Source organism: Pan troglodytes, chromosome 16 (assembly GCF_028858775.2).
Source record: "Pan troglodytes isolate AG18354 chromosome 16, NHGRI_mPanTro3-v2.0_pri, whole genome shotgun sequence".
Classification (NCBI taxonomy): Eukaryota; Metazoa; Chordata; class Mammalia; order Primates; family Hominidae; genus Pan; species Pan troglodytes.
Window position 1 is genome coordinate 33729792 of NC_072414.2, and position 16743 is coordinate 33746534.

General features: G+C 43.4%; 2 protein-coding genes across 33 annotated transcripts in view; both read left to right on the forward strand.

Moving 5' to 3' along the window:
- Positions 1–7217, forward strand: part of MGA (MAX dimerization protein MGA) — a 148740-nt gene extending 141523 nt beyond the window's left edge. For all 25 annotated transcript variants that reach the window (XM_054667392.2, XM_063794770.1, XM_063794768.1 and 22 more), the window contains 2 exons: positions 2161–2337; positions 3281–7217. In XM_054667392.2, coding sequence (XP_054523367.1) covers positions 2161–2337; positions 3281–4557 — 1454 coding nt within the window. In that variant the 3' untranslated portion in view covers positions 4558–7217. The remainder of the gene's footprint in view (positions 1–2160; positions 2338–3280) is intronic.
- A 4480-nt stretch (positions 7218–11697) lies between these two features.
- Positions 11698–16743, forward strand: part of MAPKBP1 (mitogen-activated protein kinase binding protein 1) — a 53453-nt gene continuing 48407 nt past the window's right edge. For 5 of the 8 annotated variants that reach the window (XM_063794777.1, XM_016927983.4, XM_063794778.1 and 2 more), the window contains exons 1-2: positions 11698–11871; positions 12434–12656. In XM_063794777.1, coding sequence (XP_063650847.1) covers positions 12543–12656 — 114 coding nt within the window. In that variant the 5' untranslated portion in view covers positions 11698–11871; positions 12434–12542. Of the gene's footprint in view, positions 11872–11895; positions 12657–16743 lie in introns of those variants that run through there. The other 3 variants (XM_063794782.1, XM_063794781.1, XM_063794779.1) reach the window with 3 other exon arrangements.

Below are 16743 nucleotides of genomic sequence, written 5' to 3' on the forward strand. Positions count from 1 at the left end.
TGAGCAACCACACCCAGCCCACAGTTTTAGTTTTAATTAAATGAATTAAAGATGGGTTGTATAAAAAGTAGAATATTAACTACATTCGATTTTGGTTTCTGGTTGTAATACACACTCATGCAAATCCTGAGAAGTTACCAGTCCTGGTAGCATATTAGTCTATAGTCATGTATTTTTAATAAGTAGTTTTTTAAACTTATCTTTTCAGACTTTATATTTGACTTCGTGATTTCCCTGCAGTTCTACTGATGGGTTTAAGAAGTTGGGTCTAGCTGAGACCAATAAATGGGAAATTTTTTGTAAAATTTAATTTTGTCAAATCAGGCTCTATTTTTCTTTCTTCCTTTTTTTTTTTTTTTTTTTTTTTTTTTTTGAGACAGAGTCTTGCTCTGTTGCCTGGGCTGGAGTGCAGTGGCGCGATCTCGGCTCACTGCAAGCTCCACCTCCTGGGTTCATGCCATTCTCCTGCCTCAGCCTCCCCAGTAGCTAGGACTATAGGCGCCTGCCACTACACCCGGCTAATTTTTTTTGTATTTTTAGTAGAGACGGGGTTTCACCGTGTTAGCCAGGATGGTCTCGATCTCCTGACCTCGTGATCCGCCCACCTCGGCCTCCCAAAGTGCTGGGATTACAGGCGTGAGCCACTGCGCCTGGCCATCAGGCTCTATTTTTCATCAGATCACTTACTTATTAATACATTACTATTAAGAAACAGTAGGCCGGATGCGGTGGCTCACGCCTGTAATCCCAGAACTTTGGGAGGCTGAGGCGGGCAGATCACCTGAGGTTGGGAGTTTGAGACTAGCCTGACTAACATGGAGAAACCCTGTCTCTACTAAAAATACAAAATTAGCCAGGTGTGGTGGCGCATGCCTGTAATCTCAGCTATTTAGGAGGCCGAGGCAGGAGAATCGCTTTAACCCGGAAGGTGGAAGTTGTGGTGAGCTGAGATCACACCATTGCATTCCAGCCTGGGCAACAAGCCCGAAACTCTGTCTGAAACAAAACAAAACAAAACAAAACAAAAACCCCAAAGTAAATTGGTCTTAACTTCTTATTACCATCTTGATTTTGGAAGTAAAGTTATATTGATTTTATGTGTTACTTATATTCTTAGAGAATGGTATATCTGGCTGGGCGCAGTGGCTCATGCCTGTAATCCCACCACTTAGGGAGGCAGAGGCAGGAGGATTGCTTGCACTCAGGAATTTGAGACCAGCCTTGGGCAACATGGTGAAACCCTGTCTCTACTAAAAATACCAAAATTAGCCAGATGTGGTGGTGCACACCTGTAGTCCCAGCTACTTGGGAGGCTGAGGCAGGAGAATCACTTGAACCCAGGTGGCGGAGGCTGCAGTGAGCTGAAATCACACCACTGTGCTCTAGCCTGTGTGACAGAGTGAGACTCCATCTCAAAAAAAATTTAAAAAAAAAAAATGGTATATTCTTTTTTACTCTTTAAATGTTTGGATAGCCCAGTGTATGAGCCAAAAAAAATCTGGTGTGGGTTTTTTTTTTTTTTTTTTTTTTTTTTTTTTTTTTTTTTGAGACGGAGTCTCGCTCTGTTGCCCAGGGTAGAGTGCGGTGGCGCAATCTAGGCTCACTGCCAGCTCCGCCTCCCAGGTTCACGCCATTCTTCTGCCTCAGCCTCCCGTGTAGCTGGGACTACAGGCGCCCGCCACCACGCCTGGCTAATTTTTTGTATTTTTAGTAGAGACGGGGTTTCACCGTGTTAGCCAGGATGGTCTTGATCTCCTGACCTCGTGATCCACCTGCCTCGGCTTCCCAAAGTGCTGGGATTACAGGCGTCAGCCACCGCACTTGGCTGTTTTGTTTTGAGAAGGGCCTCACTCTGTAGCTCAGGCTGGAGTGCAGTGTCTCGCTTGCAGCCTTGACCTCCTGGGCTTAAGCAATTCTCCCACCTCAGCCTTCCTAGTAGCTGGGACCACAGGTGCACACCACCACACCCGCCTAATTAAAAAAAATTTTTCTTGTAGAGATGGAGATGGGGTCTCACCATGTTTCCCAGGCTGGTCTTGAACTCCTGGGCTCAAGTGATCTGCCTGCCTCAGCCTCCCAAAGTGCTGGGATTACAGGCATGAGCCACCACACCCAGCTGAATGCCTTTTATCTATAACTAATTTCTGATCTTTCTTACAGAAAATACCTCACCCTTGAACACTCCACACACCTCTGCCAACCTTGTGATGACTCCGCAAGGGCAATTGCTCACCCTAAAAGGTCCCCTATTCTCAGGACCAGTGGTAGCTGTTTCTCCTGATCTCTTAGAATCTGATCTTAAGCCTCAAGTTGCCGGTAGTGCTGTGGCTCTACCAGGTATGTTGTAAGTGTTGTCCTCTATGGGAAGTGATAAAGTTATCCCTAACATCTCACGGTGACCAAGGAAGGCTTTGGATGTGTTCTGTAATGATAAAGAGCTATTCTGTTGGCATTTGCCTTGGTAAGAGGTGGCCCTATTTTTAGAACACATTTGGCTTGAGCTGTGGTACTGTTTGGTGTGTTTTACACCTGGTATTGGGAACCATTTTGTGAACACTAGTAATTTCTAAGAGGAAGAATAAAAAAGATATCAGAGGGAAAGGAAGATGTTAAATGATCATGGTCTTAGGTCTTGGTGTTGATAAATATTTGTCACTTTTTGTGGTACTCAGAGATGATAACAGTCCTGCATTATTAGCCCCATTCACTTTGAGCACTACTCTGTTTTGGGGCAAAGGGTAAAGTTGAAAGAGAAGCCTCACTTGGGTGATTAGGTTCCAGGCAACTAAACTTCTATTAAGGTGAAAGGGTCTCTTTAGTAATATTAGGATCCTGGTTACTTTATTGCCATTGCCAGCCAAAATTCCTTGTCTCTACCTGTTGCCAAACTCACTCTGGAGGACTCATCTTTCCTGGTTCCCATGCTGCCTTTAGGGCTTCATTTTCTGCGCTAAGTAGCAGTTAATTAGGTGAGTTCAGAATCAAGATGCATGTCTGCCTTAGGAGAAGAATTAACTTGGGGAGCATTTCTATAAAATAATTAAATGGAACTTTAAAAAATGGTGGAAAGAGCCTTTTGGTTGGATTTTAGTTGAGATTTTTCTTGTTGGGTTAGGTCAATAATTTGAAGAACTGATATTTCTTTCATCTTTTTGATAAAAGTAGAGTGCTGAATTTAGACTACAAATCCCTAAGATGGTCATATGATATGACAGAGAGAAAGAGAGGTGTTAACACTAGATCTAAATGAATTTTTCTTTTTTTAATTTTTGTTTTTCAGAAAACGACGACTTATTTATGATGCCACGAATTGTTAATGTGACATCATTGGCCACAGAGGGAGGTTTGGTAGATATGGGTGGCAGCAAATATCCTCATGAAGTTCCTGATAGCACGCCATCTGACCATCTGAAAGACACCGTCAGGAATGAAGATAATTCCTTAGAGGATAAGGGTAGAATCTCTTCCAGAGGAAACAGAGATGGCAGAGTGACGTTGGGTCCAACGCAGGTTTTTCTGGCAAACAAAGATTCTGGTTATCCACAAATAGTTGACGTTTCCAGTATGCAGAAAGCACAAGAGTTCTTACCTAAAAAGATTTCTGGTGATATGAGAGGGATTCAGTATAAATGGAAAGAGAGTGAATCAAGAGGGGAGAGAGTGAAGTCAAAGGATTCTTCATTTCATAAATTAAAGATGAAAGATCTCAAGGACTCAAGCATAGAGATGGAACTGAGGAAAGTAACATCAGCTATAGAGGAAGCAGCTCTTGATTCCAGTGAACTGCTGACTAACATGGAAGATGAGGATGATACTGATGAGACACTGACTTCACTGCTCAATGAAATTGCCTTTCTTAATCAACAACTAAATGATGACTCTGTTGGCCTGGCTGAACTACCCAGCTCTATGGATACAGAGTTCCCAGGGGATGCTCGGCGGGCTTTTGTTAGTAAGGTTCCTCCTGGAAGCAGAGCAACTTTCCAGGTTGAGCACTTGGGAACTGGTTTGAAAGAGTTGCCTGATGTTCAAGGGGAGAGTGACTCTATCAGTCCCCTCCTCTTGCACTTGGAAGACGATGACTTTTCTGAGAATGAAAAACAACTTGCAGAACCAGCCTCTGAGCCAGATGTCCTTAAGATTGTTATTGACTCTGAAATAAAGGATTCCCTCCTTTCCAACAAAAAAGCTATTGATGGAGGGAAGAATACTTCTGGCCTCCCTGCAGAGCCCGAAAGTGTGTCCTCACCCCCCACCCTACACATGAAGACTGGCTTGGAGAACAGCAACAGCACAGACACTTTGTGGAGGCCTATGCCAAAGTTGGCCCCTCTAGGTTTAAAAGTAGCTAATCCTTCCAGTGATGCAGATGGTCAGAGTCTCAAGGTGATGCCTTGTTTGGCACCTATAGCTGCCAAAGTTGGGTCAGTTGGACACAAAATGAACTTAACAGGGAATGACCAGGAAGGCCGGGAAAGCAAGGTGATGCCTACATTGGCACCTGTTGTGGCTAAATTGGGCAACTCGGGGGCCTCACCAAGTTCTGCAGGGAAATGAACTTACTTGTCCTTAAGCAGAAGCCAAGCTGTGAGGGGAAATTGATCTCACCTCCTTTCTCTGCAGGCATCTGTTTGTTTGTGTCTTAGAACTTGGATCCTTGACTTCAATGATGCAGTGGATAATGATGGGAGAAAGGGGGTAGGGTGCTGACCCTGGTATAAGAAGTACTCTGAAATTCTGATCATGTTAAAATGTGTTACCTCACTTGTGGTGCTGGGTCCCCTCATCCTCTCTAAGAAGATGTGATCCATTACTGAACATGAGGTGCCCCTCTTACCCAAGGAATTTATAACATGACTCTGGCTCCACAGTGGTTTCTAGTTCTTCCCCCACAAGCGAAAGAGCTGTTTGCAACTTTGGAGTTGCTGTAGACTGAACTGTAGCTTGTAGCTGTTGAATTAAGTCCAAAATCTAAGGAATGCGATGGACTTGTGCAAAGGGATCCAGAAGAGACACTTTTTAGTTGATGTTTCAAGAATAGGGAGAGAGAGGATGGGTACCATGGAATACCAAAGTGAAGGACTTTGTGTCATTCAGCAAAATTTTCTTTTTTCATATCCTAAGTAGCTCCCATTCCCTCACCTTTTCAATCAGAATTAACAAATTCAAGCCTTCAGTAAAGTAGGGATGCTTTTAACTTTTATTATTAATTATTTTGAGATCTTAAAAAAATAGTAGTTCTCCCCTATTATTTTTGTGGGCATTGAAAAGCTCATTTCACAGTACCAGAAATTTTTACTGGGAGTATATATTTTGGAGGTAGGCATAGAGGGAGCCCTACCCCTTCCACAAATTACGTCACTCAAGAGACAGCTAAAATAAAATGCATTCTCTCCCCAGACCAGAGACAGTGGCCAAAATAAAAAATCATGGGGCTGGAAATTTCCCAAATCAAACCAGCCTCCTGGTGCTTGAAGGTTTCATTCACTATTACCTGCACAGGATGTAAAGAAAAGTCACAGTAGGCACTCTTTACCAGGGAAATAAGGCAGTATTTGAATCACAAGATATATTTTTTATCTGCAACCATGGATTCAATGATCTGTAGAGCTTTTTCACTCATTAACTGTCAGGATATGAAGGACTGACAGTCTGTAAAGATATTTATATTTTTGTATAGTTGTTTTCATAGATTTCTCAAAGGCTGAAGTTTTCAACCTAGAAGATGAGATTTGTATTGAGTATAGAAATGATGTTTCCTATCTAGTTTGTAAATAATCATGGTGCACTTGAGGGGTCTCTTGGAAACTCCTAGGGGGTCAAGAATCACTATTCTGAAACTGTATAGACTGGGATTTAGCTGCTGCATTTTGCCTTTCTTAAATAATTATATTTTGGAATGTAACCCCTGTTCTGTCTTCATTGACAGGATTTGCTTGTGTTGTTAAAACACTAACACAAGAGCTTCCAGTGCCTGGGCCGTGCCTAGGTGATGCTATTTCTTCTATATCTCCTGTCTTCTTTATCCCAAATCCCACTCAGCATATCTTCAGACCTAGGTTGTAAGACCAACTTTGGATTGGATCTAGCCAGTGAATTATTATTTCCATGGTTGGTTCCCTTTCTGTTAACTCTGGTAATCAACAGATTGAAAACGGTGGAAGAACTTCCTCTGAAAATTGCAGTGGGAGCAAATTCTTGTTGGTTTTGTGCTGCTTGCCTTTCTAGATCTGCTCATCAGCACTTAACCTTCCCTCCTCTAAAGGTTACTAAAGAAGCCTGAAGTAGGTAAAGAGTGCTCCTCAGCTTCTTCTTATCCTTCCACTGTTTACCCAGCAGATTTCATTCAATGCCTTAGCCAAGGAGTCCAGCACCTGTCTCCCCTGCTAATAATTGTCCTTAGAGATGCTAGTACTTTAATCCAGGTATAGCAGTTTCCCGTTATTTTCTTGCTTGTCGTTCCCCTACATTTCCTCCTGATTTCCCAAGACTCTTTGTGGCTTTTGAGGGTCAGCCAAGGAGCAGGCAAGTGAGTGAACAATCCTCAGGAAAAGAAGGACCATTTTAGCTTAACACTTCCTTTTTTTTTTTTTTTTTTAAGAAGAATATAGGTAAACAGGTAATGATTCTTGATTGGAGATACTATTTGACTCTTGATGAGAGTTGTACGAAGATGGAAATGAGGGATGATTCCAGGCGTTTTAGGGGGAAGGCTGCAGATACCATTCTAACCCCCAAGATACTGTGTTCTCAAGACCTCTTAGAACTAGGTGTTGTCAGGGATAATTTGAGGAGGGCTTAGTCTTCAGAACAATCCTGCAGTCTTGACAGAAATCTAAAATCTCCAAAAACTCCTACCCTTTAACCTTACCCTAGGGGGAACTGATCTATGAATATTACATGTGTGATTATGAAAGGTGAAGTTGAGTGAGAGGAGTTGAGGAACGTGGAAGACAGTGAGCTCTCACCCTAACACTATAAGAAGCATGATCTCAATAGACCAATAATTCACCTTTTTATACATCTGTAAATAAATGGAATGTTTTTAAGAATATAATTATGTCAGATTTAGCATTTTCTTTTATATATTAAATATATATATCTTTCCTTTTCTGCTTTCGAAAAGTGACTATTTTTTTAGAAATCTAAGAAGTTTGGTGATTGAAAGGTAGAATATATAAACCTGAAATAAAGCAGTTAAAACAATTAAAGCAGAACTTGGTGTTGGGAGGTTTGTGCCAACTTGGAGTAGAGAATTCTAATTCCCTAAGACATATTTGAGAGAGGTGCCACTGAAGTGGTTTTATCATAGGAATCCTTTCCTTTTCTCTAAGTTTCTGATATGCCATTTGGGGGAGGTTTTCGATGTTCTAATCCTTGTAGCATGTTTTACATGGAGGCTTCAAAATTGTGTGCAACCTGATGGCAAGTATTTGTTTTAGAAGTCATTCTAAAATCATTCTGGTGTCAGTATGAGCAAGGCAGTTTACCTGTTAACCTTGGGGAGTAAAGGTACACAAACACAGTCTTTTAGTGGTAAAGGACAGTAGGTGTTCTTAAGGGAAGATATGTTAAAGAGTTTGACAGTTAACAAAAACGTTTAAAGGAATCCTTTAGACATCCAACTACTCCTAATCTATTAAGGTCACTAACAGATCAAGTCCAGTTATATAAGCTTCATATAAATTGTTCACTTTGTGTGATTTTATAGTACATACAATAGTTTTTTCCTGGAATTACGGATGCAATACCTGATGCTAGGCTCTTCTATAACAAGTTTGAAAATGTTTTGAACACACAAGAAAGGCAGACAATCCATATGTTATTTTTGGTTTAGTGGTTTAGATAATTTTTTTTCTAACTATACTGGTTGAGATATTTGAAATCGAATAGGGTGATGCACTTTAAAAACGGGTCTAGAAAATAGTGACAGCCCTTGTCCCTCACTCCAGAATTAAACAACAACAAACCATACACAGCACATTTTCCAGGTACTTTTATAGAGAATGACTGATAACCAAGAATCAGAATACATTTCTTGCACAAAACTGTTGGTTTTGAAGAAGGTGCTGTAAAGGCATCAGTACTTCATGTCACTGTATTATCACTAATGAAATTTTTATTTTTATTTTTTTTTGAGGCAGAGTCTCACTCTGTCGCCCAGGCTGGAGTGCAGTGGTGCCATCTTGGCTCACTGCAAGCTCTGCCTCCCGGGTTTACGCCATTGTCCTGCCTCAGCCTCCAGAGTAGCTGGGACTACAGGCGCCCGCCACCGTGCCCGGCTAAATTTTTTGTATTTTTTTGTAGAGACAGGGTTTCACCATGTTAGCCAGGATGGTCTCAATCTCCTGACCTTGTGATCCGCCCGCCTCGGCCTCCCAAAGTGCTGGGATTACAGGCGTGAGCCACTGCGCCCGGCCTACTAATGAAATTTTACATGGACACAAATATCTAGGTGCAGGGAAAATTAAAGCTGAGATATTCAGACTCACTGTCAGTTGGAGGAAAAAAATCAGTTATAATGCATTTTTTGGAATAGAGGCAAATAATTTGATAAGTACAACTTTTTGTTTGAGGCATAGCTAATGTTAGACATGACTGAGCTGTTCTACCCATAAGTGTTGAATAGTGATGGTGGTGCATTAAGAGGATGGGAAGACTATGGGATGAGTTGGAAATTTTGAGACAAATCTAAACTCTACTAATTTCTATTGTTGTAAACTCTGCTGGTAGAAAAGATATTAAGTAGGAAAGCAGTCTTGGAAGCATGGTTTTGAGATCCATTGTGTTTCCAACTGCAATCATTGATCTCAGCTGTTGCACAGTGCCTTTGCATGTAAAGGGGCTCAAGAAATATTTGAATTGATGAGCAAATGTTTAGACTGTTTCCCAGGAACTTATACCTTATTTGCATGTTATGCCTAGGGTGAATTTTAAAATTTGATCTAATGAGTATAGTGCTAAACAGACAACTATATAACGTCTATTCCCCAGACATCTAGAATTTCAGAAGCTGGCAAACACTATGTATAGATGTTTAGGACATATAAAAGTAGAATAAAGTGTTAAATAGTGTATGGATGATGAAATACGAAGAGTTAACTGCATTTTGGAGGATTGGGATGGCAAGTAGAGTCATGCGTCACTTAATGATGGGGATACGTTCTGAGAAATGCACCTTGGGTGGTTTTGTTCTGCAAACATCATAGAGTGTACTGTACTTAAACAAACCTAGATGGTGTTGCTTAACCACACACCTAGGCTGTGTTGCTCCTAGGCTACAACTCTGTACAGCATGTTAACTGCACTGAATATCATAGGCAGTTGTAACACGTGGTGTTTGTGTGTCTACAGATAGGAAAGGTATGGTAAAAATATGATATTATAATTTAATGGGACCATGTGGTCATTGAAATGTATACAGTGCATGACTGTAAATCTGAGTGGAGAAAAGTGAATAATGCTTCTGTTCACATTAGACCTGGGACTGTCATTTTCTGAGGAATTAATGAAGAATGGGAATAGCCTATATAGCTTATTCCTATATTGGTATCTCAAAGGCAGTGTAGTACCTAGACAATAAAAGTTGGACTGAATTGTGAAGAATTAAAAATGTGTGGGCCGGGCATGGTGGCTCACGCCTGTAATCCTGGCACTTTGGGAGGCCAAGGCGGGCGGATCACGAGGTCAGGAGATCGAGACCTCCTGGCCAACATGGTGAAACCCCATCTTTACTAAAAATACAAAAATTAACTGGGTGTGGTGGTGCGTGCCTGTAACCCCAGCTACTCGGGAGGCTAAGGCAAGAGAATGGCTTGAAACCAGGAGTCGGAGGTTGCAGTGAGCTGAGATCGCCACTGCAGTCCAGTCTGGGGACAGAGCAAGACTCTGTTAAAAAAAAAAAAGCGTGGCTTTGGCCTAAGACTGGAAGTACCCAGATTCCAGACTTAAGAAATCCTCATTAAAATGCTTTCAGTTGTTTTTCATGAAAGAAATGACCAGTGATACTTTGTAAACCATTTATCTGGCCATGAGTGATCAGGTGAGAAAACCGTTAGCGGACACCAGAATGATCTGGAGAGGATTAGGGACGGCTCTTGTGGGCACATTTTTACTCTAGTTTCATGGGTGGAGATGGCATCTGCCGTGGTCTGCAGCATGCAAGTAAAGACACCAGGTGGCACCATTTATTAGCTTTCAATCCCATGGAGAGGTCCCATCATGTAACTAGCAAGAGGTTGAGGGAACCAACTACCTCTTGCATATTGTAGCTAATGGTTCTTGCCTTCTTCTTCCAGACTTGGGAAATAAATTTGAAAATCGTATTTTATGTTTCATAATATTTGCAGTGCATGGTTGAAGGGAAGAAGGCCACGTGCTATTGCCAGTTGGTCTCCAGGAGGTGACATCCATCATCTCCATGTCAACTTGTGAGCTTTACAAATCTAATTTTCAGTACGTGGCTACAGTATACACAAGCAAATATGTGCTTTGCCACTTGGCTCTAAAGGCTCACCGTTGTACACAAGCAATGAGTTTAGGGGTTCTTCCCTCTTGTTATCACATGTCATCTCCACAGGGTTTCAAAAGATCTGGATAGGGTGAGACAGACACACCAGTGTAGTACTCCCTTGGGTCCCTTGTCTTTGGCTTAGGCTTTTTCATAAGGTATAATAATTTGTTAGAGGTTCTTCCCTCTTGCAGACACATGTCATCTCCACAGGTATTCAAAAGATCTGGATAGGGTGAGACGGACACACCAGTGTACTATTCCCTTGGGACCCAAGTCTCTGGCTTAGGCTTTTTCATAAGGTAATTTCTTGTGGTAGTAGTCAAGTGGAGAATACTCAGGAAATACTATTTCATGTAACATTTCCGTGTATTCCCTCTGCCTCCCCCGACATGAGTTAGAAAAACTACCCCTCGATCTATATCAGCAAGCTCGACAGTGACCTCAGCAAGGAACAGCCCTAGATAAAAGGATTCATAAGTAAATGGAACGAGGAAAAGATCTAGAGCAACGAAGTCCTGGTCAGCTTTAGGTGAGGAAGCACAATGGGATGTTGGAGGCTAAAGAAGCCATGAAACCTAAAGTATTATAACATAGCATATGCACTTCTCTTCTCTTTCCCCCGCACGCCCAAAGCTCTGTTCAAGGCCACCCTTTCCCCTTTCATGATGACCAGGTTGCCCAGTGCAAAAATACTCTTCTTAGCTATTAAATTGCATTACTCAGAATAATCCTTTCCACGTTGAGTCTACGTGCCGGACTGGCTGCGAGCAGAAACTACTTCAGTCGCTTTAAATCTCAACACTTGTGGTCGCTGGGAGCAGAGCTTTTAGGCTGTAGCTCAGTCTTGTAATTCTGAGCTAGGAGTTTCAGCTACGGTCCCTCGGGCCTATCAGATGACAACCTTAACACCCTGGAGGCGTGGTTATCGTCTTGGGGCTCTGGGAAGTGCAGTTCCATGGGGGACCAGGCCTGATAATACCATAAAAGGCTTGGTTCTCTCAATTCTGAAGCCATGTTCTGTTGACCTTCCTCTAAAAGCGGTACCCGCAATTGTGCGGATTCCGTGGTTCCCTAGTCCCAAGCCGTCTGCTTCCTGGGCCCTTTCATTGGCTCCGCCCCCGTAAACCTTGCTCGTCCACTCTGGAAGCGCTCTCCTGACTACAGGCCGCGCCCCTCGCGTCGGCTCCGCCCACCCAGCCCGCTGCTTGGCCCAGGCGGTAGTTCGCGTTTTGAGCCGATCGTGCCACCATAGCTCCTGCTGCTGCCTCTGCCGCTGCGGCTACCGCGGCGGAGCAGAAATTGCCGAACGCGATGCCCGAGGGCGCTGTGAGCAGGGTGGCCTTAGCTCACCGAGGCTGGTGAGGCTGGGCCCGAACGGGGGCGCTGACGAGTAGCAGGGGCCTCAGAGGCGGGTGAAAGATAAAGGTCCAGAGCCGCTGTGGAGGGCGGAGAGCGAGCTCTGGAGGATAGGGAGTGGGGGAGGGAGGCTCCCGTGGCAGAACGAGTTGTGGGCTACGGCGAGCCCCGCCGCGCCGAGTCCCCGCCGGCGCTAGCGCAGGTGTCCAGGCCTGCGGAAATCCCTGGTGGTATCGGCGGCCTCCTCCCTTGGACACTACAGTTGCCATGGGAACAGTTGGGCATTAACGGGAACCAGATCGTCCACGAGACCAACTGGGGCCCATCCCATCCATCTCGCCAGTTAAACGCCTCTGGCGGGCGTGGGCCTGGCATTTCTTCGTGGCTTAGGATTTCCCCCCCCCTTTTTCGTGAGCCTTTCCTTCCGACGTTGTAAGAAACTGTGCAGGGCTAGAAGGTGGGGATGAGGGAAATGGTGAGAGCAATACCCAGAGGTAAAAGCTGCAGACTTCGCTAGGCAGAAGGTAAGACACTGTGATACTAAGGTGGCTTCTGCCATCTCAGGTCAGTGAGAGGGCATACTGGGAAGCCCTGTGGAGTGGGAAGACAGTGCCGCTGTTGAGACAAGACCCAGGACTGGGCCGGGGACTGTCCCAAAGGGTTTCTCGTCATAATGGCTGTGGAAGGGTCAACCATTACCAGCCGGATCAAGAATCTGTTGAGATCTCCATCCATCAAACTGCGCAGGAGTAAGGCAGGAAACCGACGAGAGGACCTCAGCTCCAAGGTGAGTCCTGTTGGGATCCACCTCTTTCCAAACCCACCCTCTCCTGCTCCATGTTCCTCGTTAACCTTCCTGTTTCTTGGGAAAGATAACTAGAAGCCCTTGTTGACTCTAAAGGATCACATGTGATCTCTGCAGGCAATGATTTGGTTTTAGGTTGAAGGAAAAAGAGCAGCAGGGGTGAGCATGCTGAGATTCATCCATGAGAAGAGGTGAATAGTAGGAAGACCACCTGGGTTCAATTGTGGCCTCACTATACACTAAGCATGTGCTTGGGAAGCCAGTTGATATGCTATGACTCAGTTTCCCTTCTTGGGAGAGGACAGTAGGAACACATACCTTGTGAAGGGCTAAGCTGTGACTAATGTAGCTGCAGGTGTTAACGTAACAGCTGGGGTTATGTAAGACTGTAGTGGCAGAAAGAAATATGCTAAAACACCTAGTCAGAGTTACTGGCTTGGTAATTGCTCTTGCCTACGGTGAAAACAAATTTTTTTTGTCTCTTCAAGAGGCTAACTGGAGCCTTTTGGCTTCTTAGGAATAACATGCAAGAAGCCAGATATCTGTCAGCAAAACAGTTCTGGATGGCCCTTCAGCATTGCTTATCTCATTCACTGTATGCCAAGAGCCACATCCCACTCAGCTGCAGATGATCCTCAGAGGCAAAGTTCCTTTCCATAGCTTCACTTGTCTGGGTTTTGGTCCTTATGCTTTTTCAACTAAATAAACCCCACAACTTTGGGAATCCAGAAGTAGACGACATTTATTTAATCCCTTGAGGGAATCCAGGGCTTTACTCCCACAGGATCAGATCAGATTTTGTGTCTTATTAGTAGCCTGTAAACACAATAGGGTTGTGAGGTACAAGGTTGTTACAGGGAGAGGCATTTGAGACCACAGCATTGTATTGCTTTGCCTGTATCTCTTCAGTGATGAGTAAATCCCATGAAGAATGATTTAGAATGCCACTGTACAAATGGCAGGGTTCTGGGAGGACTTAGTTCAGCCCTGTGTTCCTTAGCAGAACTTTGAGTAGATTTGGTAAGAAGGTGAAGAGCTTTCCTGTATATTTCAGCAGAAGTTGTGTTGAATCACAGTTTGCTACAAGGTTTTGTGATGGTGGACATTGTGACCCTTCCAAGGTCTCTTATTCATCATTGTTTCTATTCTCCTGAGGCAGGCAAAGAAGCCTGAAATGTAGAAATTGCCTTAGATATGACTCTGTTCATTCTTAATACTGCAAGTGCTCTTATTCTTGGCTGGTAGCTTGGCAGTGACCAGCACTGTTAGAGCAATCTTCTCCAATCTTTGGCCTCTTTTTCTGGCCAGGAATGATATATGTAGTAGAAACATATAATGAGAGTTTAGCCTTCATTGTTAATTCTTACTGTAATTTTGGTCTGGAATCCAGAAAGTATAGTTGCCATTCTTTAAGACTTCCAATATCATCCATTATTAATGCATTTAACAAGTGTTTATTGAGTGCCTATGAAGTGTGCAGTCAGTGATGGGTAAAACATTACCCTTGCCATCAAAGAGCTTATGGCTAGTCAGACATGTAAACAATTAAAACACGGTGTGGTAAGTGCTGCTGTAGAAGTATGTGTACGTTGTTAATGGAAGCACAGGGGAGGCGACCTAAGTCAGTTCAGAGGAATTAGGAAAGGCTTCACAGGCCAGGCATGGTGGCTCACCCCTGTAATCCCAGCACTCTGGGAGGCCAAGGCGGATGGATCACTAGGTCAGGAGTTCGAAACCAGCCTGGTCAAGATGGTGAAACCTCATCTCTACTAAAAATACAAAAATTAGCCGGGCGTGGTGGTGCATGTCTGTAATCCCAGCTACTTGGGAGGCTGAGGCAGGAGACTCGCCTGAACCCGGGAGGCTGAGGTTGCAGTGAGCTCAGATCCTGCCAGTGCACTCTAGCCTGGGTAACAGAGCAAGACTCCGTCTCAAAAAAAAAAAAGGAAAGGCTTCACAGAGGAAGGGATGCTTGAACTGTGAGTCCTAAGGCAGGTGGAGAAGAGCTCTCCAGGAAAACAGTGGAAAAGGGGCATCCCTGGCAAGACCATTTACCATTCCCTGTTTAAAATAGGAATTCAGTGCTTCAGACTGCTTTAGATGGCTTTGTCTGTCCTGAAGCTGTGTATGAAAGAAATACTTAGCTGAAGTTGAATGACCCTTGAATGGTCTGGCAGCAAAATGACTGGTGCATATCTTTAGCACCCAAGAGGAGTAGCTGTCTTTGTGCGCCCAGGACCCTAGAGATGCCAGACTCCCCACACTCCTTAGTAAAAGGTCTCTACCTGAGATTATTCTAAAAGCCTGCCTTGTGATTACTCTAGTGTATTAAGCTCTGTGAGTTGCTCTAATATGTGGTGGCTGTGAGTAATCATGATAACAGGAAATTTGTGATTCATGGATAGCTAATTCTCAAATAAAATTTGAAGACAAAAAGGTACATGCCCCTTTTGGGGGGCAAAGAAGGAAATGTCAGAAAGCCTTTATGCAGCTCTTACTTCAGATGGCCTCCTGCTTTGAATTATACTGTTCTTTCTATCTAAAGTAGCCTTCTCCTTTACACCAAATTGTACACTTATTTTTAGGTCCAATTCTGTATTTATCAGAGCCACAGGGCTTTCTGTGACTAGCCCCCCACCTTGAAACCAATATCTTATTGTTGTTTTATGTATGTCTTCATTTGCTAAGGATCGGGGTCATGCTCTTTATTTCCTTTACATCACACCGTTTAGGACAGTGTAAGATAGGCAGTATATACTAAAAAAAATAAATGAGACTAATTTAAAGATGTCAAATATAGTGCGGGATAAACTTGGACATCCAGGTGAATAAAATAATCAGGAGGAATTTATGACCTCTTTAGAAGAGAGATCAAAACTACGATTAATAAAATGGTGACAAAGAAGTAGAGATGCAGCCTAATTAGGTGTGAAGAACATAAGAGAGAAGAAGTCCACGTATGCAGAAAGCAGTGCTCAGTAAAGGGTTCTTAATTCAGGGGAGACCTAGTTAAAAATATGGCTAAAAGCTGGTGTGAGAGAGCCAGTGGAGGTGGAGATTTAAGTTACATCAAAGAGTAGATGAGTGCTGAGATTTTTATTAAGCTTTTTCAGAGGGAGGGGAGTCTCTTCAGTGGAGTACATTGGAAAAGACTGATTTAAAGTTTTATGCTAAATCAGCTTAGTCTTGGTGAAGTGTGACTTGAAGTTATCAGTAAATACCCAAGTTCAAATCCTGTAGACTTGTCATTTCCTGCCTCTCATCTCTAAGTTGGGCTGTGTTTTCCTTAAGAAGCAAATGTATGTGTTCTTGATAGCTAACCCTCCTCCTCTGAAAGTTTCTGAAAGATTTTTATGTGGAGGGAGCTGGGCTTGTTTTCAAGGACAAAGGATAGAAATGGACCAAAGCCCAGCAGGCAAGATTTAAGTTAGGGTTACAAAAGGATTGTCTGTGCTGGAGGGTTGCTAGATTTTTAAAAAGTAACTGAAGGAGGTATTGAGATCGTCCTCCTCCTTAAGAGCCATTAATCTGATCAAGGTTATATTATTCCTTCTGGAAACAATGGGTAAGATGACTTTCTTCTAGTTGTGTTTTTTTAATTGTAAATCTAATTCTTCTTTCTCTATTTGTTTCCCCAAGTTTTTTTCCTGTATAGTTGTGTGGTGGTACTTCGAGCCTTTTGAGAAGTGACTCTAAGAAGAGTTTGGTTGGGTGGGTTTCATGAAGGAGAAAAAGTGGCAATACTCTAATTTCAGCTTTTGCTCAGTGTTTGAACGCATATATGATTTGGTATTGGGGAAACATACTCATTTTTTTCGAGACGGAGTCTTGCTCTGTTGCCCAGGCTGGAGTACAGTGGTGTGATCTCGGCTCACTGCAAACTCTGCCTCCCGGGTTCAAGCGATTCTCCTGCCTCAGCCTCCTAAGTAGCTGGGATTACAGGCGCGTGCCACCACGCCGGGCTAATTTTTTTATTTTTAGTAGAAACGGCGTTTCACCATGTTGGTCAGGCTGGTCTCAAACTCCTGACCTCGTGATCTGCCAGCCTCAGCCTCCCAAAGTGCTGGGA